Here is a 26,118-nt window from a genome sequence, read left to right as displayed (position 1 = left end):
CTGTGCCAAGTGCTCTTCCCACACGGGCTGTCACAGTCACCCAGAAGGCGGCTTGCTGTGCCAGTGCGGTGCAGCTGCAGTGCCCACCGAGCAGAAAGGAAACATTGTCTCCTGCAAGCCTAAGTCCCTATCAGCTGAGTGCCCTGGGCCAGACACAAGCAGAAGCGGCTCTCCAGGGGATGGGCGGGGAGGGGCCTGGTCTGCTCTGGTGCCTGCCTGCAGCCCTGCTCACGCTGGGGCCCGGGCAGGCGGGCCTGTGGGCTATGCGGGCTGAGGGCCTCTGGGGGCTGGGCGCTCAGCAGCCTGGCCGGGGACTCCCAGGACTGATCCGGCCCCTGGAGCCACTGGCTTGAGGGAGGGCATCCTTGCTGATGATGGCCGGAGGCTCCCAGAGCCTGAGCAGGGCGGAATGTGAGTGTGTTCACGTGTGTGTGCAGTTTGTGTGGTGTGTGCATGTCTGTAGGTGCTGTGTGCTTCCACGTGCTGGTCCAGCCTCAGGGCCCCCCTCCAGCGAGGCCTGCTCCTCCCTCCCCAGCCACAGCTCCTCTGGGCCTCCAGACCCTCCGCTTCTTATCTGTTTCTTCAGTGGGCAGGCTCCAGGCCAAGGTCAGAAGGTCTCGGCCTCCTCAGTGGCGTGACCTTGCCGTGGGTTTCCAGCAGGGATTTGACCAGCCTCGTTTATTTTCCTGGAAGGCCTTGGCTGCTCCATGGGAGAATGCGGTGGGGGCAGCAGCACAGCTCTGGAGCTCAGTCTGTGGCGGAGGTGCCATCCACATGGCACCTGGGGACAGCATGGCACACTGCCCCCACCTGCCTGGCTGCAGGGACCTAGGGCTGGATGGGGCTGCATGTGGCCTGGCTCATGCTATTTCTTGTTACATCTTCAGCTCTAGCAATAACCAAACCAAGCCGCACTGTCAGGAGTGGTGGTGTCCCCTGGGTTTCTGACTCAGAGAGGACAGAGGTCAGCCTCAGGGACAGGAAGTGTGCCTGGTGGGGAGAAAAGGCGGAAGGAAGACGTGTGGGGCAGACAGCCAGAAACTTTGAGGTCACCCTGGACAAGGTCTGAGCAGGCCCTGGAGGTCCCAAACTGGCAAGGACCCCACGACCCCAATGGCCATCTGTGATCAGGGCTGCGAAGTGGGGAGGGGGCCTCTGCCTGTTGGTGGGGAGGGGCCAGCCTCGCTGGGCGGGCACTAAGGACGAGGAAACACAGGTCTCTGGGCCTCTGTTTCCACCCACCTGAATAAGGATCTGGTGCCTGGCCACACAGACTGCTGAAGGCAGAGTCCCTGAGAGGGAGGGAGCAGGTCATTAAGGTCTCAGAGGCGAGCGGGTTAGCGCACTGGACCGAGTGGAGGAAGCGGATGTGAGATTCTGCGGAGGAGATGGGACACTGGGTTAGAGGGCTGCATGCTGAGCCAGGAAGGAACAAGAGGCCAGGACAGTGTGAGATCCAGTAGGGGTCTGCGGGCTCGAGGAACCCACCCACGCTTCACAGGAGGGCTCAGTGGGCCCCGCCCTAGATCTGGACTCCGAGCCAGGGAAGTCCCGGCAGTCCAAGGCCGCAGAGGGACCCGGTAGGCACATGGGCGGTACTGTGAGCTCCCCAGAGTGGGCACAGCCTCCTGAGTGCGAGCGGCGGTGGTAGCCTGGGCCACCACATCCAGTGCAGGCTTGCCGGGACACTCTGGGGGTTTCTCCAGGGGAGACCACGCCCAGGGCAGCCCCGCCCCCTTCGTCCTTACAGTCCCCCTCCCCACCCCGCCCGGCCTGTACCCAGGTCTCAGCGGGCCCGAGCCACCTGACACTCGTGCCCAGCTCACAATTCTGCAGAGTGCCCCTGGCGAAGAGTAGCCGGGACTGAAGGGGTGCCAGCCCGGCTGCGGCGGCGGGGCCTGAGCTTAGACAAGTCCGTAAAGTCCTTTCCTTTGGGGAGCTGAGTCCCGGAGAGGCCACCCCCCTTCCGCTTGCTGCCCCAGATCCTCGGCCGCGGCCAGGACGGCACCCCAGTGCCCTTTGGGCTGCGGCTCCGACGGTTGGTCCACAGGCCCTGCCCGTGGGGAGCTCAACCAACGTTCGGAGGTCGCTGGGCAATGGCGGTAGTCAGTAGGCCCCAGAGCCGGGCAGGGGTGGGGAGGTGTCTCGGGTTCAGAGGCATCTTGGGAATCAGGAGAAGCATGGAGGGCAGGAAGGCCTGGCAGAGGTGGTGGGGGTGGGGGTGGGGGAGGTGCAGAGAAACTACCCTGGCCGCTCCGAGTCACCCAGAGGCTCATAGGAGGGGGCTGGCTCAGTTGGTTGGAAATCCACTGCCCAGGCCCCACCTCAAGGCAACCCTCCACAGTCCTGCATCCTTTTGGGGTCTCTGGCCCTGTGGTCGTGTGTCCTGCCTGGCACCCCGGGTTTTATGCCGGCTGGGGGGTGGGGGATACAGCACTCAGTCCACCCCACTGGGCCTCTGCAGGGGAGGCAGCCCCTTGGTCCTGCTTCAGGGGTCTTGAGTGTGCTCATGTGCCCCAGCTGGGGTCTCTTCCACGCAGGTGCTGGCGGGGATACTGCCGGAGCTTTGCCCAGTAGGAGGGCATGTGGAAGACTGTTGTGAAAGTCGCACCACCCATCCGTCGTGGTCCCTGAGAGCCTCGTGGAACTGTCCGGATGAAGGGAACGGCTGGCATAATCTTTTCTTCCGGGAGGACGTCTCAGGGTCTGAGGATCACGCTTGGCAGTGAGGGTCCATGCGAGATGTGATGTTGGGGTGAAGGACCTACGGGGTCTCGGGGTCTCGAGGGCATTTCTCGTATTTCTCTCCCAGTTACGTCCTGCTCCCCCAACGCCGGGATAAAGGCAAGTGGGCATCCGGAAGGCGTGGTCCCAGCCTGCCAATCATCTGTCCCATCGGAGAGCCTGCGGGGAGACAACCCCAAGGCGGTGCAGGCTGGGTGGGCGGAGGAGGCATAGAGATGGAGGGCAGGTGTGGACTGGGGAAAGAACTTAGGCTGGGGTGGGGTCCAAGTGTCGGCACCCCGCCCGGTCCCGCAAAGAGGGAGAGCCGGTGGCGGAGAAGCCCGCCGGAGCCCCTCCAGCAGGCGATCACCTGTAGCCCGCTCCTCCAAACACGAAGCAGGGATTCCTCTGCACTCAGTCCTGATGACTCCTGGTCCCTAGCTATGCGCGTGCGCGATCCCGCAGGCGTTGCCAAGGCGACCGTACGTCCCAGACGGTCTGGGCCTGGCCCCAGTGCGCAGTCTCGGAGTCTCCCGCGCCCCGCCCCGCCCCGCCCGCAGGGAAGCGGTCGCGCGGCGATGACGACGCGGAGGGCTGGCCGGGCGTCGCGGTGTCCGGAGATGGAGGAAAAGGAGCTGTTACGGCGGCAGATCCGCCTCCTGCAGGGTGGGTCGGGCTGAGGGGGGGTCGTGTGTCTTTTCTTTCCCCTCACCTCCCCGGGCTCGCTCTCCGCCCGCAGTCCCCACGGCCGGGCGGGGTCAGGTGGGGAGGCAGGTAGGGTCAGACGGGAGGTGGGAGACGCAGAGGGGCTTCCGGGCCGGCCGGGTCGGCGCTGTACCCGGGTTTCGTTGGACGGATAACGCATACCCTTCCGGCGCTGCGGCGGGACTGTCGCTTACTAACCGGCCGGAGGCGGCCCCCCACTCCCACCGGTGGACGAGTCCTCGGCGTCCCCGCGCTCCCGGGCCTTGACGCGGGGGCGGGGGCTGTGGCGCGGGGTGGCACAGCACCTCCTGAGGGGGCGGTGTTTCTTCCCAGACTCTGGAGTGCTCCGTACATTCGCACTCCCCTTGGTATTCAAGACCCAGACTCCCCAGGCCTCAGGTTCCAAACTTTCATTTTTAGACGCAAGTTGGGTTTTCTGCACTCTAAAGAAATCCTTTTCAAGTTATTCCTGTAAAGAGAAGGTTTAAGGACTTGGAAAGTAGGTATAGGGGAGAGTCTAGGTGTGCAGGTCCCTCCTTTGGGCCACTTCTTGGGCTTCATCACACTTGCCCGGAGGTGTCGCCAGTCTGGACGTGGCTCTCTTTGGGTGTGAGGGCAGGGCCTGTGGGGGAGGGTTGTAACTGGGGGCCGTGGGGGACGGGCCTCCTACTAGCTGTGGAGCTGTATAGGGACGGGACTCCTACTAGCCTGGAGTCTTGGGTTGTTCCTGCGCCGGGGCAGCCCTCCAGGGGTGTCCTGGGGAAGGCCCTGCGCTGGACTTGTCAGTCCACTTCGCTGGAGCTGGGGCTCCAGACCATCTCTCTCTCCTGGCGGGAGGACTGTGGGCCATTCTTATCAAGAGTTGAGTGCCCAGGGCTGTCGTTCTTGTGACACTCAGTGCCCTGTGTGACAGGCAGGGAGGTTGTTGAGGTGCAGCCTTGCCCCCTTTCTGTCAGTGGGCGAATCAGAGGGCCTCCTTCTTGCCAAGGCAGCACAGTGTGGGGCCTCGTTGGTCTCTTCCTACGGAGCGATGCTGCTCCAGAAAGGACTGGGCCCAGGAGAATATTCCCAGCACAGCGGAACTAGGGTGCCACAGGGGTGGGTCTTCAGGGTGGGCAGCTAGAGACAGGAGTGAGGTGGGGCAGGTAGAGAAGGGCTCCTGGAGGAGACAGTCCCGGGAGGTTTGGGCGAACTGTTGGAGGTTCTCAGACTCTGAGGAGCCCGGAACGGAGATGGGGTTGTGGATGTCTTGTCATCTGATGCCCCTCTCACGGACTGTTGCTGATTTTACTCTGACCCTCTGGTGAAGCCTTTGATTCTGTCTTCTTAGGTTTGATCGATGACTACAAAAACCTCCACGGCAATGCACCTGCCCCAGGCACCTCAGCCACTTCCCGGTGGCAGCCGCCGTCCTACAGCAGCAGCAGGACTTTTGGTGCTCGCTACCCTCGTCCAAGCAGGAGGGGCTTCTCCCCTAGCCATGGGCCTGCGTGGCGCAAGAAATACTCCCTCGTGAATCACCCCCCGGCATCCTTGGACCTGCCTGGCGATGGTGCTGCGCAGCCAACAGTCAGGGCTGGGAGCGGTCAGGACCCTGAACCCCAGCAGCATGTCTTGGAGAGGCAGGTCCAGCTCAGTTCAGATCAGAGCATGGTCATCAAAATCAAGCCACCATCAAAGGCCGGCTTGGCTAGCATTGCAGGGGCCTCTCGGGGCTCTTCAGAAGAATATGAGGGCCCACCCTGGAACAACCCCAGGCCTCGGGAAGGTGAGGGTGAGCCTCCTGGCGGGCAGCAGCAGCCCTCGAAGCCAGGAGGAGCCAAGGGGACCTGCAGCCCAGAGGATCCCCTTCTGGTCTGCCAGAAGGAGGCCGGCAAGCCCCGGGTGGTGAAGTCCGTGAGCAGCTTGAGTGACAGTCTCTCTGAGTCCCGGCGGACGGTCAGTGAGAGTGCCCTTTCTGTCAAGGCGCGCCTCCTGGCTTCCACCCAGTCCCCACGCAGTGGTACCGCCCTGGCCCGGAAGGCAGGCTCTCTCCCTGTGGCCCGCTCTGCTGCGCAGCTCCTTGGGGACGGGAGAGTGGATGCTGGCCACCCAGATCAGCCAGCTCCCTCTGGCTCTGTGGCAGGCTCAGCTAGACTGGCTTCTGGACCCAGGCAGGCCCGGGAGGCCTCGCTGCTTGTGTCCTGCCGAACCAAGTTCCGGAAAAGCAACTACAAATGGGTGGCTGCTTCGGCAAAGAGTCCCCGGGCCCCTCGGAGGGCCCTCAGCCCCAGAGTAGCTGCAGAGAACACATGCGTGGCCTCCTGTGGGGCAGCCGAGCGCGTGGACAAGCTGCAGTCCAGAGTGGACCTGGATGCCAAGCCCAGGAAGTCAGCCACCCCCAGCAAGTACAAGTGGAAGGCTGCCAGCCCCTCAGCTTCGTCTTCCTCCTTCCGTTGGCAGTCAGAGGTTGGCAGCAAGGACCGTGCATCCCAGCTCTCTCCAGTCCCATCTAGGTCCCCCCCAGGGGACAAACCAGCGGTGGGACCCAGTGGCTCGAAGCCCCTCTTCAGTGAGACCACAGGGCTCTCAGCTTACAAAGTGAAGAGCCGCACCAAGATCGTCAAGAGGCGGGGGAGCGCTAAGTGCGTGTCCCAGCTGCCACCCTAGGGTCCTGTGGGGGGGAGCGAGGGAGAGGGCCTGGCATGCCTTCCTGCTGCGCAGAGCCACTGGGGTGGAGAGCCCGCCTCCAGGGGTATGGGAGGGATAAGCATGGCGTCACCTGCCAGCTCTTGGTGACCACCTGGCCAGGCCTGTGTGAGAGCAGAGCTCTCAGCATGAGGCTGGCTTACTGCGAAGTGAGGGAGGCTCGGCCTGGCTTGGGGCCCCTGGGCAGGAACAGGGGACTGGGGGGCAAGTGGGCCCACCCTTTCTCCTCCTGGGAGGGGCTGCTGGGGTGGCCTTTCTTCTGGGCCCACAGGCAGGAGGCTTCATGCCTGGCCCAGCCCTGGGGGAGCAAATGCGGAGTGCAGGAGCCTTTCTCCACCAGGGAGGAAGGCTGCCCCCTGGTGGCCCAGGGACCACATGTCTCCCTCCCAGACGCTACCCTTGTGGCCTGTGAGGAGGCTCAGAGATAGTGCTGTGGCCCCGCCCTTGGTCTGGGGTCAGGGACTTAACCAGTGGTGGCCACTGCTGACAGAGCCTACCTCTGCCATCAGACAGGAAGGCGGTGTGCCCTCCCTCCCTGCGAGTGCCCCTCCCTCCCTGCGAGTGCCCCCTCCACAGGTCCTTCCCCGTGTCCCGCCATGGTCTTTGACCTATTTTCCCTGTGCGGGTGGCCTTCTTTTTCTGGACGGTGGCCTCTGATGTTTCAGGAGGGTGGACGGGGGAGCTGTGTGAGAAGCTTTTGTGAAGAGGGCTGGGGTGCTCGTGGCTGTCCCCCTCTGGACATTTTTGGTCTCCTTTGCCTCCAACCCAGTGCCCCTGGGGGCCCACTTAACAAACTGGGTGGGGGTTGGGCTGGCCACTGCACTCTGCTCTTTGCCTGTCCTGGCTCAGGGACCCTGGGACCCTCCCCGAATGGCTAGTAGCTGACAGCCCTGCTGCTGCTGGCTGGTGGGGCGGCAGAGCTGGAGGGGCTGGGACCCATCAGGCTCAGCCCGCTGTTTCTTGGGGCTGGTTGCATGGTGCTGGGACCCTCATGGGCCTGGGTGGGTGGGCCAGCCATCTGCCGGGGGAGGGGTTCTGTTGAGAGCCGCCTGTTCTTTGTCTCCGCAGCCTTCCGGGGGACAAGAAGGGCAGTCCCCCACCCGTTGCCACTGCCAAGAGCCAGTTCAGCCTGCGTAGGAGGCAGACCCACCGAGGGAAGAGCGGTCCCCTTCAGAAGAAGACCCCCACCAAGGGCCTGACACAGGTCACCAGACAGCGGCTATGCAGCCCGCCTGCTGGCGGGGCTCATACACCCACTAAGGAAGGTATGAGGACCAGGCTCTGGGAGGACTGGCTCTGGGGAGCCCTGAGCTGGGCCTGTGCCGGCCTGGGAGGGTCAGCTTTGCCCTCTATGTGAGTCGCTGGTGTTTTGTGGGCAGCGTGGGGGCAGTGTCCTGGGCTGTGGCCCCACCGAGGCGATGGCAGCATATTGGGGGGCTGCTGCCAGCGGAGGGTCTATGGGGGGGGACTTGACTGCATAAATCTGGGGCTGCGGGGGTGGACAAGAGGGAGGCGGGCGACCACCGTGGTGCTGTCCTGGAGAGCCAGGATTCATCTGGGGGCACTCGGTCCTGTGGTGTCCCTTTTTCATCCCCTGTGAGCCCCTGGGGGGCTGTGTGGTTGTGGCTTCCCAGGCCAGTGCCTTGGTACCTGGAGGTAACAGGGTTTAAGGCTGAGCAGGTTGGGCCTCAGGCTGTTCGGCTTGGGACTGAGGCTGTGCTGACTGCTGTGGGGAGGGCTTGGGAGGAGCCCAGCCTGCGGGGTTGAGCTTCTGCACTGGAGTGGACTGTAGAGGGCAGGTGTGGGGCCATCAGGGGCCCTGAGGAGGTTAGGCTGCAGGGCCCTGGTTGCCCACCTGCCCTTTCTGGGTGTCATGTCCCATGGGCTATGGCGAGTGTGCAGTTCATCTCAAGGTGACAGGGCAAAGGGAGCCCCATGGTGGTTGCTGGTGGCAGAAGCCCAGCCCCAAGTCCCCACTTCAGCTCTGCCGTATGGCCTGGTGGCCAGTAGAGGGCGTTCTTGCCCCTGTTTTCCCTGGGTCCACCTCCTTCTGGTAATTGATTGCCTAATTTCCCCTTTATGTGAAAGAAAGCAGATATCAAGTAATTTGCAGCAATAACCTGCTAATGCCAGGCTAGTATCGAAACTCCCCTGTTCATTTCAGGTGGCAGATAAAACACTAATACATAATTATCCTTGCAAATTGGATTGTTTTAAATAACCGAAAGGCTACGGCCAGAAGGGGACAGGCTCCCTTGCGTTTCTGTTGCTATGTAATTGCCCCATTCAGTCAATTTCCCTGGCATTAGAAATTCCATCACAATCAACATTAAGCTTTATTCATCGCGATGGCTGAGAGCCGGGCCATTTCTCCTCTTTTTCTTAACTGGCAAAATTAATCAGGGAAGAGATTTTAAACATTTACCCGTGCGAAAGAGGTCAGCTCTGCCACTGTATTGCTCAGCAGATAAGGGGCTAATAAAAAGGAAATTGAATTACTAATGATCACCAGGAACAGCGTGTGTAAAACCCGGCAACCGCCGGTTCAGGGAAAGGGAGAATCAATTTTCCTGGGACGAGGTGTGCTCGTTTTTTATTTGGGCGCGTATTATCAGCAGTTTAATTTGAGAGCGCATAAACAGGAGGAAACAGTTAAGGAATAATGAGCCTGGAGGTGTAGCGTGCTGCAGGATATATGCTGTACACAATTTATTTGGCACAACAGATAATCACTTTAATTGAATTCAAAACTGCATTGTTCAGCAGGCGTGGGCCATGGCTGCCCTGGGGATGGGCTCTGCGGGTCCTAGCCTGGCTCCTTGGCTGTCCCTCCTCTGTCCCTCCTCTGTCCCCTCACCCCTCCCTGTTCCCTGCCCTGTGAAGGGTCTGGCTCTTTGGGCTTGGAGGCCCTTTGGGCAGGGCCCTTTGGGCAGAGGCCCATGGGCAGGGGCCGTGGGGTCCTCACCTCTGCAGCCACTGTGTCTCTTGCCTTCCTTTCTTCTCTCCCCCAGGGACGCTCTGTCTGTGTGCAGCTGGGGGGCTGAGGGGCACCTGCAGAAGGGCCCAGGGGAGTGCAGCCTGTGGAGCGTGTGGGGAGGGGCAGGGTTGCCACGCTGCGGCTGCCTGGAGATGCTGGGCCCCCTGTCTCCTGACGAACAGGCGCTGGAGGAGGCAGGAGAGAACACCTCTTGCAGACCTCCCAAGTGGTTTCCAGCTTGCCGCCCATGTAATTGTGGCAATTAGCAATCCCAGAGAAGGGCATACGCCGCACACATGCCCTGGGCACTCAGGGCCAGCTGCGTGGCTCGTCTTCTGACCGCACTGGGCCGCAGTGCTGTGACTTGAGCTGCCCTGGAGTGACGGGCTGGATGCCTGCCCCTCAGTCTGGTCCTACGTGCAGAGGGGGTGCTGTCTGGCTTGCTTGCGCCCAGGTCAGGGGAGCCTGCTGCGTGGGACTGGCGCCCCACCTGTGCTTGGGCCCCAGGCCGGGGGCGTTTCTGGTGGGAACAGGTCACAGGACGCCTATACCCAGTGGGCAGTGTTTTCTGTGGTGAGCCAAGGAAAAGCCACGGGTGGGCATGGTGTCGGCACTTCCCAAGAGTCACCGAGGTGGGGGAGTCCCGCTGCTTCACCTGCTCAGGACAGTGGGTGTAGCCGTAGCCCACCCTCCTTGTCTGCCCCTCCTTGCCTGCCCCTGAGCCAGGGTCCTGCTGGGGAAGCCCCGGACTGCATGGGACGGGCTGGTGTGACGGGCTGGTGTGACGGGCTGGTGTGACGAGCTGCTCGCAGCCGTCCGGGCAGGGCCGTTTTTCATCCCGCTGATGAAAACTGGGCAGAAAGGGCCGGGTTTTCATCCCACTGACCTTCACTGCCCCTCACCAGCCTCTACCTCCTCTCACCAGGCCCGCCTCTCAGAACAGGTGTCCAGGTGTGCCCAGTGGGCCAGGCCGGAGCCTGCTGCTTGGCGCTGGGCTGCCTGTGTGTGGGCTTCTGGACTGTAGAGGGCCCGTGGGCGGAGGCGGCCTTGCTCTGGGTGTCCATGGTATGGAGGCATTTTCTTACCACCTGCGCTCCCCCAGGCTGCTTGGGGTGGTGGGGAGCAGAAGGGTCCAGCTTAGAGGGGCCAGGTTGCTGGGTGGGCCATGAGCTGGGAGGCTGGCTGTCGTGGAGTGCCCAAACTTCAGGGCTCGGCACTGGGGGAGCGGAGAAGCCTGGGGTGGGGGCCCTCCCCACCCTCCCCGCCCAGGGCAGCCTCTGGTGCACAGCATGATGTTGCCCTTTCCCATATCCCTAGGCCACCAGTCCCAGTCTCGTGGGGAACGGGAGCCCCGCAGTGAGCCCAAGGAAGGCTCTCTCGACCGGTGTGGTGGGCAGGGGCATGCAGCAGGTCTGCCCCCGCCCCAGAGCTGAGGAGGGGGAGGGCAGGCTGTGTGGGGTCCTGGCAGGGGTGGGTGCAGAGCCAGCCCGGCGACTTTCCCATGGCGGTCCCATTCTTGTGCGGCTCTGGGAAGCAGCCCTGCATCCCATGTTCATCCTGAGATTTCCTAGGGTGCTATTGTAGCCTCACCCCCGCCCCTTGGAACATCTGGGCCCCGGCTGAGGGTCGCCTCCCTGGGCTGCTGTGCAGACCATGGGAGCAGCCGTCAGGGGCGGGACTGCTGCCAGTGCTCTGCCACTGAGGGGTGGGTGGTCCCTCCTGCTTGCCGTGTGCGGTGGGCTGTGTGGTGGGCTGTGCAGTCTCCCTACGGCAGACACCAGAAGGGGCGCGAGAGCAGTTAAACCTGCAGTCCCGCTTTCCTAGGGGAAAAAGGAAATGCTGAATGAGGGCCTCGACAGGCAGGCACCGCCCTCCCCGTTCTTGAGGCTCCGGTTTTGCATTTGCCTTGGTTGCGATCATTAATTATGCCACAAGAGCTGGGCGGGGGCCGTGTGTACATGAGGGGCCCCACCAGGCTCGGCGCCTCCAGGGGGACCTCTGTGGGCCTGGGGATGCCCAGCTAGCCCCGAGAAGCTGAAGCCTGGAAGGAGGGGTGATGTTCTCAGGACAGCAGGAGCTGGCACCCAGGAAGCCTGGGGATGGGGAGCACCTGGTCTTGGGTTGGGGCCAGCTTGGGTTTCCCTTGCACCTAAGCAGAAGTGGCATGCCCACAGTGTCACCCCTCCTGTTCTGTCACCCCTGTCGCCCCTCCTTGCCTAGTGAGCCCTGTCTCTTCTCGGCTTGAGGCCCTTGCTCTTCCTGCAGCTGCCCCTCTGGGGTCTGTCCCACCAGCTGGCTTGGGCCCAGCCCCTCCCTCACCTGAGGCAGGGCTGGGTGTGACCAGATCACAGCAGGATGTGTGGCATGGCCCCCTGGTGGCTGGGTCCAGTGTCCTGCTGGCAGGCAGAGACTGGGGAAGCGAAGGCCTGTGGGGAGGAAGCAGCCCCCCAGTGCCTCCTGCCTGCAGAATACCTTGCTTTCCAGCTAATTACTTCTCTCTGTGCTGTCCTTGCCCCTGGTTAAGCTGGTGGTCACTGAATGGCACAGAGCCCCAGGTGCTGTGCTGGACAAGTGGCCAGTAGGCCAGCCTGGTGAGGCTCCCACAGCCTATGGCAAAAAGGGGTGATTCCAGCATAGGTGTGACTGAGTAGCAGAGAGAAGACAGAGTGGCCAGCTGGCCAGGAGGCAGGGGGCTGGTGCCAGGCTGGGCAGTACTTCCTGAGGGCCAGACGGGGGGGGGGGGCGGGGGGACCTGGGGTTGGGATGCGGGATGTTTCTGAGCAGAGTGCACAGTGAGTACCCAGGGGGTCAGTCAGGTGTTGGAGCAGGTGTGGTTTTCCTTCCCCTGGAGTTACCGGAAATGAAGGGACTTGGAACCGAGAGCCAGTGCCCCAGGCCAGAGGGCCCAAGTCACCCACCACTGCTGCTTCTCCAGCCTCTGGGAGGCTGCAGCCCTGCCTCCTCAGCGCCTTAGAGTGTGAGGACAGCTCCCTGCTCTGCCTTGCTGCGGGGCCTCCCAGTCACCTGGCGGTGGGGCACGGGGCACGGTGTGCTGCCCCAGAGGTGCTGGGCACAGGCCAGAGCACTGCCGCACCATTGGTGCTGCTTGATGGGCACTGGGCTTGCGGGAGGTGGCCAAGGGGGGCCAGGAGCCACGCTGTTTGTTACTGCCGTTCCCTCTGCCCAGAGGCGGAGAGGAGGCTGGGCAGCCCAGCCCTCCCCCGTGTGGGCAGCCCTCCCCCGTGTGGGCAGCCCTCCCCCGTGTGGGCAGCTGCCCCCCAGGAAGTGCCGAGCCCTGGGCTCTGTGCTGGCATTGGGTGAACATGGCATTGGCACCAGAGTGGGATGGTGGGGACGGCAGGAGTAGGGGCTGCGGTGTGACCAGGGAGGTCCAGATGCTGAGGTGGTGGCCCAGGACAGGGTACAAGCCCCAGCCATCCCTCAGCAAGAATCGGATGCAGGCTGGTGGCCAGCCTGGCTGCCCAGCCTGGCTGCCCAGCCTGGCTGCCCAGCCTGTCCCGGGTGATGGAATTCTGGTGGTGCAGCCGGGAGCTCCCTGGGAGTGCTCCTTGTAGACGTGGGTGGGGCCAGGGCACGGAGCCCTGAGTGCCAGATGCAGTGTGGGGGCCCTCAGGTGGGAACCCCTGAGCCGTGCTGAGGGACCTGGCACCCAGTTAGTAGCTGGTGGCCTCAGCAGGTCATCGATCCTGCAGTGTCTGCGTCTTTCTGTGCATGCTGGGGCTGGTGACAGGTCCTCTGGCTTGAAGTCTGAGGGCTGCGGCTGGGCCAGGGCTGGGGGCTGCAGGTCCGGGGCCCTGAGGCAGTGGTGCTGCCCTGAGTGGGGCCTGGGCTGCCCTCACCTGTCCCTCTGCTCTGAGTGGGGCCTGGGAGGGCTGAGACAGGCACCTCGCAAGGGGACTCCAGAGGCATTTCTTCTTTGGAGTCCCCTTTAGCCCGGCTCTCCTCACCTTTTGTCTTGAAACAGGGAGGTGCGGGGTCATTAGGTCAGGCTCAGGCTGTACCCCCCAGTAGTGCACTGTCCCCCTGCTGTGGAGTGGGTGGGGCTGTGGAGCCGCCCCGCCCCTCCAGCTGTCCTGGGTGCGGAGCTGACCAGCTGGTGGGGCTGGTGGCCTGGGCTCTGGGAGGTGAGGAAGTCCCCGAAGGACAGCATGTGGGCAGAGGGGCCACTGGAGGGCAGGGGCTGCTGTTCAGGGTCCAAACTGCCCACACAGCAAGCGCCGGGGGCCTGAGCACAATGGAGTGGGGTGCGGGCTGCAGTATTTTCTTTCTGAAATACATGATTGTAAGGTTCTAAACTACCTCCTAGGCAGAGCTGTATTCTAGAAGGTAATTTTCTGTTTTCCTCCCAATTTTTTTCTGTCCCATTTGGAGTTTCCTTTGACCTATAGGTCATTTGCAAGGGTATTGCTTCATTTCCAGACCCGAAGGGTTGGTGTTTGTGCCTCTTACTTTCTAGTGCAGTGGTGTGTCAGACCCCTGCACCCGCTGCCTGCTGGAGCGGGCGGGGCCGTGGAAAGTGACCGAGTAGCCCTGGTTTTTCGATCCGGCCTGCGCTTGCTGATGGGGCGGGGGTCTGTGGGCTGGCAGTCATCAGCGGCTCACACCCGCATGCCTGCCCCTCTGTCCCTCCCCGGGTTGTTGTCCTCCGGGAGCTGCTCCCAGGCCGCCTCCTTGCACGCAGACCCACCGGAGCTGTTCTGTCTCCCTGGTGGGCTGGGTCTCTGAGTGCTCCAGGTGCCCGTTTTTGTCCCAGGAAGGCTTCCTGCCTGCAGGTTCTCTCTCTCAGACACCAGTCTTCCCTGGCCTCTCCGTGCGAGCCGGGCGCTTCGTGCCCAGTGAGTGGCTGGGGTCCGGGCCGGGGTGCAGCCAGGGACTGCACGGGAGAGGGTCTCTGCCCAGTGTGGCGCCCTGGAGTCGGTGTGCAGTTCCGTCTCACTGCCCACCGCTTCCACCTGCTCTGTGCTCTTCCCCTCTTTTTTCAAGTGTCTACTTTGCATTCCCTGTCTCCTCGGTTAGCTCACTATCCAATTGTTGCTGGAAGCGGTTTCCCAGAGGTCAGAATGCACATTCCTGATTTCCTGATGCTTTGAGGTGACCACTCGGTCCCTTCCCAGCTGCCCTGGAACCGTGGTGACTCGCTCTCTGCCCGTTTGGTAGCTCAAGAGGAACTTACTTACACAGTCGGGTCCTGCCGAGAGGCACCTGCGTGCTCCTCCCCGTCTCCCTTCATCCCCACTCCCTCCCCTTCTGGGGAAGAACACTTCCTGGGTTTCCTTCCTCACGGGGGTCTCTCAGCACTGGGGTGCCTGAGCCATCCTTGCTTTTCTCCCCGATCGCTGCGGAGTGGGGAGCGCTGGGCTGCAGGCGCCCGGGCTCAGCTGCTCCCCGGGCATCCTCCCCGTGCGGGCGGCCTCGCCGCTGCCCTGGCCGGCATTTTTCTCTCGCTGAGCTTTCGGCAGCCATGTGCCTTTCATTTATCCTGCCAGTGTTGGTGATGCTTCTTGAAGCCATGGCTTGACGGTTTTCCCCTCTTGGGGAGAATTCTCAGCCGCTGAGCCGCCAGTGCCACCTCTGCCCCACCTCCGCCTCTACCTCAGGGCGCTCAGTGGCGCCTCCTCGGGGGTCCCACCTGCGTGCTTCCCCGCGTTCTGTCTCCGTTGCTTCTTTTGTCCCCTTGCCCGATTGCACTGTCTCCTCTCCCTGTTTCCTAGCTTACTTCCTGTCCCTTCAGCTTCCTGTGGTCTGCTAAGCCCATTAATTGAGGCCTGCAATTTACATTTGTCCTTTTACATAGTTTCTAGGTCTCTGCCAAACTTTTGAGTCTTGTCTTTCCTTTTTTTAATATTTTATTTATTTGTAGAGAGAGGGGAAGGGAGGGAGAAAGAGGGACAGAAACATTGATGTGTGGTTGCCTCTCGCATGTCCCCTACTGGGGACCTGGCCGGAGCCCTGACTGGGAATCGAACAGCGACCCTTTGGTTCGCAGGCCCACGCTCAGTCTGCTGAGCCGCACCAGCCGGGGCTCAATCTTGTGTTTAAGCAGAAATTGTATCAGCCATTTTGAGGAGTCCACACCTGACCACTCAGTTATGAGGATGCCCGTTCATTTCATTGTCTGGTCGTTTATTCTCCTTTCTTCTTCTTTGGTAAAACCCGAGTTGTGTTTTACTGACTGTGCTGTTAGAGTCGTCCCAACTCGTCCCTCTGCCGCTGCCACGCCCGCGGGTTGGCCACGATGCTGGGGGGACCAGAGAAGGCCAGGATTTATTTATAAAAGGCTGCATTTATTCTGACACACTGGAACTCCAGTCGCCGTCAGAGCCTCTGTTTGGTGCACTGCACCCATGGAGACGCTTTGTCCACTGCTCTCGACAGTTTCAGCTCGGTGGTCTGAGGCCTTTCAGTGTCGCTGCTGTGCCTTGTTTCGCCTCCTCCACGTGGGTGAAAGGTTTCTCTCGGAGGACTGTTTTTTCATCTGGGGAAACCAACCAACAAACAAAAAAGTTGCTCCGGGAGAAATTGGGTGAAGAGAGAGGGTGGGGCACGGGGATCCTGCCGTTTTTGGTCAAAAACTGCTGGACACTCAGCACCATGTGGGCAGGTGCTTTGGTACCCCCCCCCCTCCGTGAAATGGGCGAACGTGTTGAAAGAGTCTTCCAAAAAAAGGCACTGTAGCGAATGAACTCAGCCTCTTACAACAACACCAGGTGGTGCACTGAGCCAGGTGGGTTCCTAGCACACCCATCCAGCGGGGGAGCCTGTACTGCAGGGCCTGCCCTCCAGGGGGTAGTGGCCGTTTCTAGGTCCCCCTGCACGTGCTCTTTGGTCCTCTGTCTCCTGCTCTGTGCTCTGCGTGCCCCCCGCTGTTCTGTAACTGCCAGTTTGTGCTGCTTCGTCCCTCACTTCTTTCACTCGTTCCCCCGAACCCTCCCGTCTGGCAAACCTCAGGACATTCTCTGTATCTATGATTCTGTTTCTGTTCAACTTTTTTACTTTGTTTTTTAGGTTCAATAATACGTATGTTTTTTTATTTTTGCTTATTTTTTTCTTATTTGTAGAGAGAGGGGAAAGTAGGGAAAAAGAGAGGGAAACATCAGTGTGTGGTTGTCTCTTGTGCACCCCCTACTGGGGACCTGGCCTTCAATCTAGGCTTGTACCCTGACTGGGAATCGAACCAGTGACCCTTTGGTTTGCAGGCTGGCACTCAATCTGCTGAGCCACACCAGCCAGGGCTAATCCAGCAGTTTCTAATCACTGAGTGTCTGGTTATTGCTGGTTTGCCTAAGACTCTGTCTCCCAGGCCTGGCGGGAAGGCATGCTGGCTTCAGAGATGAGCCTCAGGCCCCCTGGCCCTTTCTGTGTCTCTGGTCCAGGGGTTCACAGGCCTGCAGAGGCCAGGGCCTGTCAGGGCTGGTCCACACAGCACTGGGACGTGGTGTTCAGCTCAGGGAGCCTGGCGGGTCCCCCTGCTGTGGGGCTTCCTGCGCGTCCCTTTCAGGCTCCTGGGGGCTGAGTCCCAGGGCCCTGCGGCCCCAGCACTGCTGGTACTCCCGAGGGTGGGAGTTCTGCAGGCCCCTGTGGGACCCAGAGCCAGTGCTCTCTGGGCAGGGCTCAGGCCACTGTCTGCCTCTGCCCCATGGCCCGTCCCCACCTGCAGCAGCTGTGCTGGGTGAGGGTACCGTGTTTAGGGATAGCTGTGGGAAGCTGGGGTCCTGGGGGTGTCTAGTGGGTGTGGCACTGGGCAGCGCCCTGTCCCAGCTGGTTAGGGTTCGTGGGTGTGGTAGGGCCCTAGGAGCTGGGCTGCCCCCTCACGCGCCCCTGCCTGTGGGGGGAGGCAGACCGGGGCCACCCAGCAAGCTTGGATGCGTCAGCCTGAAGCGGATCTCTGGCCCCTGGTCCAGGCGAGCCCTCCGGGCCACCCTGTTGGTGCTGTCATTCTGTGGCTCTGGGCCTGCCGGCTGAGCTCCCGAGCCAACCTGTGGCGTACCCTTCCTCAATGGGCCCTGGGCTGCAGGACCTCGCTAGGCACCTACAGCCTTTTTGCCTATTGCCCTTACTGCATCAGCAGCGGTTACGCGGCGCCAGGGCACTGAGGAGGCCGTGGGTAGGGCTGTGGGTGCACAGGGCTCTGGGAGGCAGCAGCCAGTCTGGCCGAGACATCTTATGGAGTGAGGAATGGCCAGGGATGCCTCCAGGGGCGTGCGTCCTGTGCTCTACATGCCTGTGCAGCAGGGAAGCTGCCTGCGTGTGCCACTTGGCCCTGAACCGGCAGGAGTGGGGACCACTTGGGGGAGCCGAGGGGCCGGCCCTGGTTTGGGTACACCTCTGGCTCTGCCTGCCAGAGTGCCAGGCCGGTGAGCGGACATGGGGGTGCTGGAGCAGCCAGTGATCACGTGCAGCTGGTTTCTGGCCCCCCAGCCAACAGGCCTCCAGGGCCTTCTACAGGGCTTGGCTCTAGCGGGGGCAGAGACTCTGGTCCTGGGTGGCATCTGGGCCAGCCGAGGGACAGATGCCTGCAGTGCCTGGACTTTTGGGACCAGGGTCTGTGCCTGGAGGCCGCCTCCCTGCACCTCCACGCCATCATCCCCAGGGGAGACTCACAGCTGTGGTGAGCTGAAGGGTGGGCCTGGGTGGCGGCTCCATGATGTGGGGACAGCTCCCGTGGAGAGCAGAGGCAGATTTCCCGGGCCAGAGGAAACCGGGCTTCGTCAGAGCCCCGTGCGCCCCTGGATGCGGCGTGCGGCCGTGCCGAAAGGGGGCTGTGCCAGAAGGGGGCCTGCAGCTGAGGGCCCTGCAGCCCCTTGGGTTCAGGCTCTGCAGAGACGGCGGGCTGTGAAGTTCGGCTCTGGGTGAACCGTGCCCTAAGGGAAGAGGGTGAGGACAGGCCACGTGGCCAGCACTGGAAGGGCCTCAGGGACACATACCTGGGTGGTGTGTCCCCTTCTTCCTGATGCCCCTCCACAGAAGATCCTTCCCTCCTGGGATCCGTGGCCGCAGCTCGGAATTGCAGTGTTTCTGGCTGCTAGTTGGGAGTGCCGCGTGGCCGTGCTCTGTGCTGCCCACCTGCCTGCCCACCTGCCACCCCTGGCCTGCTCATGGACACATGGACACTACCAAGAGCCAGGGTGTGTCCCTCCTTTCAGGCAAGCTGCTTGCAGCTGGGGCTGAGACCATGCCCCTCCTTGCAGGACTGATCCGTCAGTCCCCTATGGCTGTGTAGAGGCAGCTCTGTGCACGTGGCAGGGACAGCATGGGGCAGACCTGGCGGCTGGGCAGTGCCAGCCCTGATGTCCCCAGAGGGGACTGTAGAGCAGAAGGATGAGGACAGGGCTGCGTTTCCCTGCCCAGTGCCTGAGTCTGGGGTGATGGTTGAGCTGCCCCTCTGTGGGTCCCACCTGCTTGGGGCAATAGACCACCGACTCAGCCGGGCAGGGGCCTGGCAGTGTGTTTGCTCTGGACCTGCCGCCTCCTCGTCGCGAACGGCCAGGGGCAGTGCTGGGCACTTGAGCTGTTGACCGGAAGCCAGCAAAGGGCCTGGACCTGGAGTTGGGTTCTGGGGACTCATGACGCTGGGTACGGAGGGCCACATGTGAGAAGGAGCAGCCCGCTGGCAGCACACGGGCTGAGGGGTCCTGGCTGTTGGGGAGGTTAGGAATGGCCTTCAAGCACAGGGGGCACCAGGCTGGCCTGTGCCCCAGGACCAGGAGGAGTGGGTCCAGGGTGAGTCCCCAGTCATGAGCTCTGTCTTCTGGTTTTTAATCCTCACCTGAGGGCAGGTCTGTTGATTCCAGAGAGAGAATCATCAGTGTGAGAGAGAAGCATCAGTTGGCTGCCTCCTGTATGTGCCACAACCAGGGGTCAAATCCACAGCCCGCTGGTGTACGGGACGACGTTCAAGGCCACTGAGCCACTGGCCAGGGCCAGGGCCAGCTCTGTCTTTCTAGGTTAAGGCTGGAGTTGAGCCCCAGGACACACCACATGCCATGGGCTGACCCCTGTGCTCTGGTGGGTGCAGCTGAACACCGCACCTGTGTGTGTGCTGGCCCATGCGGGGCCACGGGTGTCGTGTTGGCACATCCACACACCCTGATGCCGTGCTGGACACAGGTCCCTCCTGGCTTCTGTGGCTGCAGAGCCAGAGGAGAGCGTGGCCTCTGTCCTGTGTCAGAGGTGGGTCTCGAGTGAGGGGCATGAGAAGCGGGGTGAGACCCCAGCTCCAGGGGGTCTTGCAGCTGCTCTGGGAGGGCAGATGGGTGCCGGGTGGGGCAGCAGCCTCAGGGTCGGGGCTGACAGCGGGGTCCTGAGCTGCCCAGGTCTGCTGGTGGGGAGTGGGAACCAGCGTGCGTGTGGACAGGCCTGCACCCGTGTGGACTCTGCTCCCAGCCTGTCCCTTCTCTGGGCAGGAGGCCCAGGGGAGGGAGCTCCTGCCTCTGGGACGCAGGGCCTGCGCACGCTCTGCCTGGAGGCCACTGCTTCCCACCTGGCTGTCTCCTCTGCCTTGGGGACCTGCCCCTGGGCCCAGCAGCTGGGGCACACGGAAGGGCCCTTGCTCTCCCCTCTTCTCCCCCATAGGGTGGCTGGATGGGCTGGGGAGACCTACCACCCGTAATTGGTAGCGAGTGCTGTGGAGCAGACCCCCTGCACGCTGCCAGGTCAGGTGTCAGTGCGAGGTCCGTGGCCTGTGCACAGTGATTATCGGAACCAGCGGCTCATGTTGCTTGAGTGAGTCTGAGGAGAGTGGGGTCTCAATCTTCTCTCTAATAGGCCCTGACAGCCCGAGGCTTCTGCGCCACGTCTTGGGCTGCCGGTGTCGGCATTAAACACCAGGTAGGGCGGGACAGGCAGCTGACCGCGGCCCTTTGTCATCGCTGGGCTGCCTGTGCCCCTCAGCCTGTAAAGCTGGCTGCTCCGGTGACACGTGGCCCTGTCATGCTGCCGCTGCAATTTGGTCGTCGGTACATGGTTGTCAGAGGCCAATCCCCACGTGAGGTGATGTGGCTGCGAGGAGGCTGGGGAGAGTGCCTTCGGGCTTGTGGCCGTGGGCAGGAGAAGTGGCCTGGGAGCTCGTCTGGTCCCCCTGACATGCAGGCGTGAGGCCGAGGGGCTGGGCCGGCCCTGGCCTCATCCCCCCAGGAAGCGCCAAGCAGCCCTAGCCAGACCCTCAAGACGGGCCTGGGCCGTGACACCCCTCAGAGCATCCCCTTCAGGGCCCTGGGGCCTCCGCACCTCCATGGCAGAGCCATGCGTGTGTGAGGATGAGTGGGGACACGTGTACCCCGTGCTCCCCGTGGGTCTCTGCAGGGGGCCTCAGCACAGGCTGGGTGGGGCCCCGAGCCTCGCAGCAGCCCCCACCAGGCACCAGGGCCCAGGTGTCTGATGGCAGTGGGCTTCCCCTGCCTTCGGGGTGCTGGGAACCATCAGGCAAGCACAGGGAAAGTGGAGTGATTTATTAGACTCATAAAGATTCATACTTTGCGATCCCAGTCACCCTGCCTGTCTGGTGCTTGTTAGAGCGTGGTCCCTGGCAGCCCCGCCTCCCTGCCAAGGCTCGTTTGGAGCGTGCACGGGGCCGCAGGCAGTTGAGCAGCTGTTGCGGGGCAGGGCTTTGCCGCAGTGTTGTGGCGGTGTCCTCATGGGGCGAGCTGGGGTCAGGCCCTGCCACCTGTGTGCTTTGTACACCTCTGGGCCCAGGCTGGGGCTCAGGGAGCAGAGCACTGGGGGGAGGACAGGCAGAGCCCTCACTGCAGGGAAAAGCAGGGGCTGGGCGCTGGCGAGCATCCTGGGAGCACAGATGGGGTCCACAAGGGTGTCTAGCAGCCTTTGCAGATGGCGCAGCATGGCCTCCTCTGTGGTTTTCCAGGCTGGTGTCAGTGGGAGTGGAGCCCCTGCCTCTCCTTCCTGAGGGACCCGGAGCCTGCAACCCCTGGAGCAGCCCCGGCCTGGCTCAGCAGGGCAGGCGGTCATTTTCCTTCTCTGGGCCTCAGTTTCACATCTGTGCTCCACTGGTCACTGCCCCGTCAGCTGCACCATGCAGTGGGCACTGTGCTTCTGTGTGGAGGGGATGAGGCTCCCCACTTCTCCCTACAAAGATTGCCCCTCAGCTTCCAGGCGGGACCCCAGCTGCCCAACCCAAGCCAAGAGGAGCAGGAATAGTGTCCTCTAACCCCAGCTCACCAGCCAAACCTGGCTCCTGGTGCCCTCTCCCAGGTCCTGGGATAAGTCCCACTCTAGCTGCTAATTGCCAGCAGCCTGGAGGGAGTGGCATCTGGGGCCCCCAGCCTTGCACCTACATCTGTCTAGCCTGGCTCAGGGCAGAGCTGAAGGGCCAGGGAGTGGCCGTGGCATGAAAGGCCCCTGGGGGCCGGCGTCTGGCAGCCAGGTCGCGCAAGCAGGAATCACCCGCACAGGGTGTGTGTGTCGGGGGGAGCAGCCCCGGGTAGCTTCAGGGACTGTGGTATGCAGTCGTTGGGGCAGTTCCAGGTCAGTAGTGGGGGCCCTGGGGCAGTGGGGTCTCCAGGTCAGCTTCCTTGTGGTGGCTGCTGCTGCTTCAGAGACTGGGAAGGAGCAGGCCTGAGCCTGGGCAAAGGCACGGCGACAGTGCTCCTGGGGCCCCTTCTTTGCAGCACCGAGCCCCATAGCCCGCACCCCACTTGGCCTTCCTCCTGGCTACTTCTCGTACACGGCTTGCCCACACAGCCTGTCCCAGTGGCCCCTGGGGTCTGTCACCCTTCCTCAGAGTCCAGGGTCCTTTTTACCCCCAGATGCAGCCCTGGCTTCACCTTCAGGGCCGTAGGGGTCACTGAGGTGACGGCTCAGATGGGGCCAACTTCCAGAAATGCCTTGATGGATGGGCAGTGTCCAGAAAGGGCAGGATGGAGCCAGGCAGGGTGTGGAGGCCACTCCCCAGCCCTTCACCTGGGCCCAGCCCTCTGGGAGGTGCTCAGGGCCTGGTGCAGGACATACGGCTCAGGAGCAGCGCTTTGCCTGTGTGGCCTCCTCGGGGGCAGCGCCCTGCCAGGCCCGGCTTGCGTCAGGCTCTCAGGCTCAGGGGCCGAGCCTGCTGCTCTGTGATTGCTCCTTTGGGCCTTCTCCCCAGAGCGCACCTCCACCGTCGCTGGGGCGAGGCAGCCGACCCATGGACCCTCCTCAAGTGGCGCTCCTGCTCCCGGGCCCTCCTGAGAGGCACTTGGGGGCACGGATGGCTGACAATGGGCCGGCCGAGACCTGAGCAGCTGGCCAGGAGAGTAGTGTGTGCATGGGGCAGAGATCAGCACCGAACTGGCGGTGGGGGGTAGGGGGCTGTTGGTGAAAAGCACATTGGGGCAGTACTCAGAGTTGGGTCGTGCTGGGTAGGGGTTGGAAAACCCGGACTGGCAGACAGCCTTGACCACACAGCTGTTTCCTGGTTCTGCACCCTTTGCCCGGCCCCACTGTGTTGTCCCTGACACGCTGGTGCCTGTGCCAACCCTGTGGCTCCCCTTAGCCCCGGGGGCCAGCCTGGAGCCCTGCCAGGAGGCTCCTTCCACCTGGGAGCGGCTGCTGGGGACACTCACCTGCGGCCTCGGGCTCGGGCTCGGGCTTGTTTGGAGAGCAGCCTTCTCTGTACTGGTCGGTGGCCCGAGGTGGTTCTTTGCACAGATGAGCAGTCTTGTTTCATTTTCTCCTTACTCAGTAAACAATTGGGAAGTTAGGAACTCATTTTTTTCTAGTTCATTCTTTGAAGTTCTGTAACAATCTGAACAACCCTCAATCCCCGCTCCCCAGTAAAACAGCGAGAGCTGTGGCCTCCTCTGATGGCTCCACTGTCTTTGGCGGCTAGGAGATGGGATGGGGCGGGGACAGCCCAGGCCAGAGTGGTGCCAGCAGGGCAGGGTGCAGCCCCTGCCTCCCTGCCAGTTGGCCAGTGTGCTGGGGACCCGACCACCCCGTGTGGCACAGACTCGCAGAGGATGGAGAGCTCCTCCTTCCCTGACTGGGGGGCAAGCACGCACTGGGGCCAGCAGGGCGGCCTTGACTCTGCTCCTGGGTTGCACTTGTGCTCAGCGCGTAGGCGGGTCCCTCGCGCCCTCCCAGCCTCCCCTGGCCTTCGGCCCAGAGCGCGGGACTGGGAGAGGCCGGGCAGCTGCCGTGTGCAGGGGCAAGGGCCCCGCTGATGAGTGGGCTCATATCCCACTCAGATGTGATGCCAGCAGTTTTCTGCAGTTCGTCTTCCGTTGCGGCAGTAAAGTTTTTAATTAGGAAAGCTAATGAGATCGATTAGTCATTAGAAGTGACCCCTGCACGGCGGGCGGAGAGGGCTGTGTGTGCAGGCCTGATAACGCCTTGCTGGCAGTAAAGGCGAGCAGGGCTTGATGTGAGCGAGACGTGCCACGGGAATACTCCACTCAGGGGCGGCACCGCGCTGGGGGTCCGCAGCGAGGGGGTGGAACGGCGTCTGGTCTGAACGGCGTGGTTGTCCACACAGACCCGCAGCCAGCCCCGCCAAGGGGGTGGTGCGTGGACCGGGGGCCTTTCTGTCTGCCTCCCAGGACCCCCAGGGTGGGGGTGTGCACCTGGCAGTAGCACAGGGGGAGTGATGAGAGGCTGGCTTTTTTAAAGGGCACCTGCTTGATTTGTGTCCTTTCAGGAGTGACAACTGGCAGGCATGAGTGACATGCAGAAAGTTAATGGGAAGCTGGCTCCCCTGTGGTCCTGTCTTGCACAGGACTGTGCTGTGAACTCAGATGCGGGGCCTCCTTAGACCATAGGAGTGGGGGGGGGCTTCCTGCAAGAGGGGCTGCACCAGGGGCCAGAAAAGGCCACATCATGGGGTGGAGCCGAGCCCGTGGGGGCTCATGGTGATCAGAACCAGGGCAATGAGGTTGCTGAGGAGGGATTCGACCCCAGCAGGGACCGGCCCTCCTCCCTGGCCTGCACAGAGGTGGCCCTGCAGGAGTTGGGCTGCAGAACAGGGGCTCTGCGGCCCGTGGGTGCATGTCTCACCCAGAGCGGCAGGCACAGGTGGATCTGCAAGCAAGGGGTGTGGTCCGCAGGTGCCAGTGAGGGGCCAGAGACAGGTGGACTGTCTGGATGCCAGGGCCTGGGAGCAGGGAGCCTGGGGCTGTGGTGTCAGCTTGCGCTTGGCAGTAGCTTATAGGAGATCTCGTGTTCTTGGGCTCTTAGAACAACCCGTTACTGACTTTTGTTGGTCTGTCCTTGCTGATGAGACCTTGGAAGCTCAATCCAACAAACATTCATTCATTGACACCCACTGGGTGCTGGGCTATGCTCTCCTCACCAGGGGTGCACATCACGGGCCCGGAGCTGGAGAGCCGCTCCCTCAGCACGGGCAAGTCCCCAGGCGATGCCACAGTGCCTGTGACTCTACTCCCCAAATTTCCCCAGCTGCGGTCCTTGCAGGGAGGGGGCGACGGAGACAGAGAGAGGAAGGGGAGGGGGTGAAAGAGAGGTCTCTGCCCTCAGTTTCCATCATTCCCTGGGCCACGTGGCACCGGGGAGTGTAGCGGTTTCCTGTGGGGCAGACTCCGCCTGCAGCTCCCCAGCAGATGTCTCCTAGGTGCTGTGCGCTGGGGGAGGCCTACGGGGGAGGAGCTACCTGGGCACCACTAAGGAGGCCAGGCCTTGGGCTGGGGGCCTGCTTGGCCTGGGGCTTGAGAGGCGATGTTCAGCAATAGGTCCTGCTTCTGTCTCTGGACCAGCAGCAGCTCCGGTGGTCTGGAAATGGAGGGGCTCTAGGTCTGGGTCAGGGGCCTGTGGGTGCTGGGAGGAGGTTGTCTTGTGCCCAGCGGAGCAAGCGTGGGTCATGGGGCACTGGTTTGTGCCTCGGGGCAGGGTGGTGGCCACAATCGGGGCTGGTGCCTGGCTGGGGAAGTAAGTGCAGGGGCCTCTGGGTCTCAGGCCACTGTGCACCTGTCCTGCTTGCTGTCCTGGGCCTTCAGCTAAGGGCTGGCCAGTTCTTGCCGGGGAGCTGAGGGCTCACCCTGCTGCCATTGTGCTGGCAGTGGGACCTGGTCCATGGTCCTCTGGTGTCTGCCTGACCTCCACCCACCGACTGGCTGCCTGGCAGAGCTGCCCAGCCTGGGTGTCTCTGTGGGCAGAGCCCCTGAGGAGCCCATGGGGCCCTGTGGCAGTCCCTCTCCTCGCAGAGCCCTGCATTTTGTGCAGGCAGGTCAGAGGCCATGAGGACAAGCCCGAGGCAGCCCAGCCCTCGGGATGCTGGTCCCAGCTGCATTAGCTCTAATGACCTAGGCAGTTGGAGCTGTGTGCCGTGGAAGTCGGGTAGTTAGCCGCGTTCCTCGAAGCTGTGGAGAAAGTGCCAGCTGTCAAGTGGATGGCAACTCAGGCAAAGAGTCCCTGTTAATTGCGTGAAACAGTTTCTGTAAGAGGAAAAGCTGGGAGGAGCAAAACGTCAGGACACACGAGTGAGGAGTACATAAATCTGCGTGGGCACACGGTGAAGGTGCCTGTGCATACCCTGGCCTCCTGGACCCGCCTGAGAAACCCTCCTTGCTGCCCGCGGGAGCTCTGGGGAGTTGGGACCAGTCCCAAGTTTGGGGGTTTGGTGCTGCTAGCTGAGGGCCACTCGTCAGCGCCTCCCGACCCCTCTTGCATCACTCAGCATCCCAGAGACCTGGGACTCGGGCCTGTATCCGCCCTCCTGGAGCTCCAGGCTACTGGGCTTCCTGGGGACATGCCTGTGCCATGTGGTGTGGGGCTGGAATGAGGGGTGGTGGGTGTCTCTGCTGGCTTCTGCTGACTGCTGCACTGGGTTCTCTCTGCAGCTGTCCGCCTGAGTAGCCTGCGGAGCCCTCCCACCAGCAAGGTGATCCAGACCCGGTACCGCATCGTCAAGAAGACTCCGGTGTCGCCTCTCAACGTGGTTCCCTTCCCCCTGTCCCTGCCTTCCTGGAGGACTCGGCGGCTCTCCCTGTCCAGGTGCTTGGGCCTGAGGTGGCTGGCAGGGCTCGAGGCCACGCCAGTCAGGGTGGGAGGGGCGGCGTGGG

The 26,118-nt window shown here is 62.6% G+C and overlaps 1 protein-coding gene across 4 annotated transcripts in view; it reads left to right on the top strand.

Moving 5' to 3' along the window:
• Positions 1 to 1,651: 1,651 nt before the first annotated feature.
• Positions 1,652 to 26,118, top strand: part of ZC3H3 (zinc finger CCCH-type containing 3) — a 60,802-nt gene continuing 36,335 nt past the window's right edge. Inside the window, exons 1-5 of one of the 4 annotated variants that reach the window (XM_037048815.1) lie at positions 1,652 to 2,038; positions 2,541 to 3,390; positions 4,760 to 6,053; positions 7,186 to 7,382; positions 25,897 to 26,050. In XM_037048815.1, the coding sequence (XP_036904710.1) occupies positions 2,961 to 3,390; positions 4,760 to 6,053; positions 7,186 to 7,382; positions 25,897 to 26,050 (2,075 nt within the window). In that variant the 5' untranslated portion in view covers positions 1,652 to 2,038; positions 2,541 to 2,960. Of the gene's footprint in view, positions 2,039 to 2,322; positions 3,391 to 4,759; positions 6,054 to 7,185; positions 7,383 to 25,896; positions 26,051 to 26,118 lie in introns of those variants that run through there. The other 3 variants (XM_037048817.1, XM_037048814.1, XM_037048816.1) reach the window with 3 other exon arrangements.

This window comes from Sturnira hondurensis, unplaced genomic scaffold (assembly GCF_014824575.4).
Source record: "Sturnira hondurensis isolate 20B ecotype Veracruz unplaced genomic scaffold, ASM1482457v3 Scaffold0006413, whole genome shotgun sequence".
Taxonomy (NCBI): Eukaryota; Metazoa; Chordata; class Mammalia; order Chiroptera; family Phyllostomidae; genus Sturnira; species Sturnira hondurensis.
This window is presented reverse-complemented; position numbering and strand designations above follow the sequence as displayed.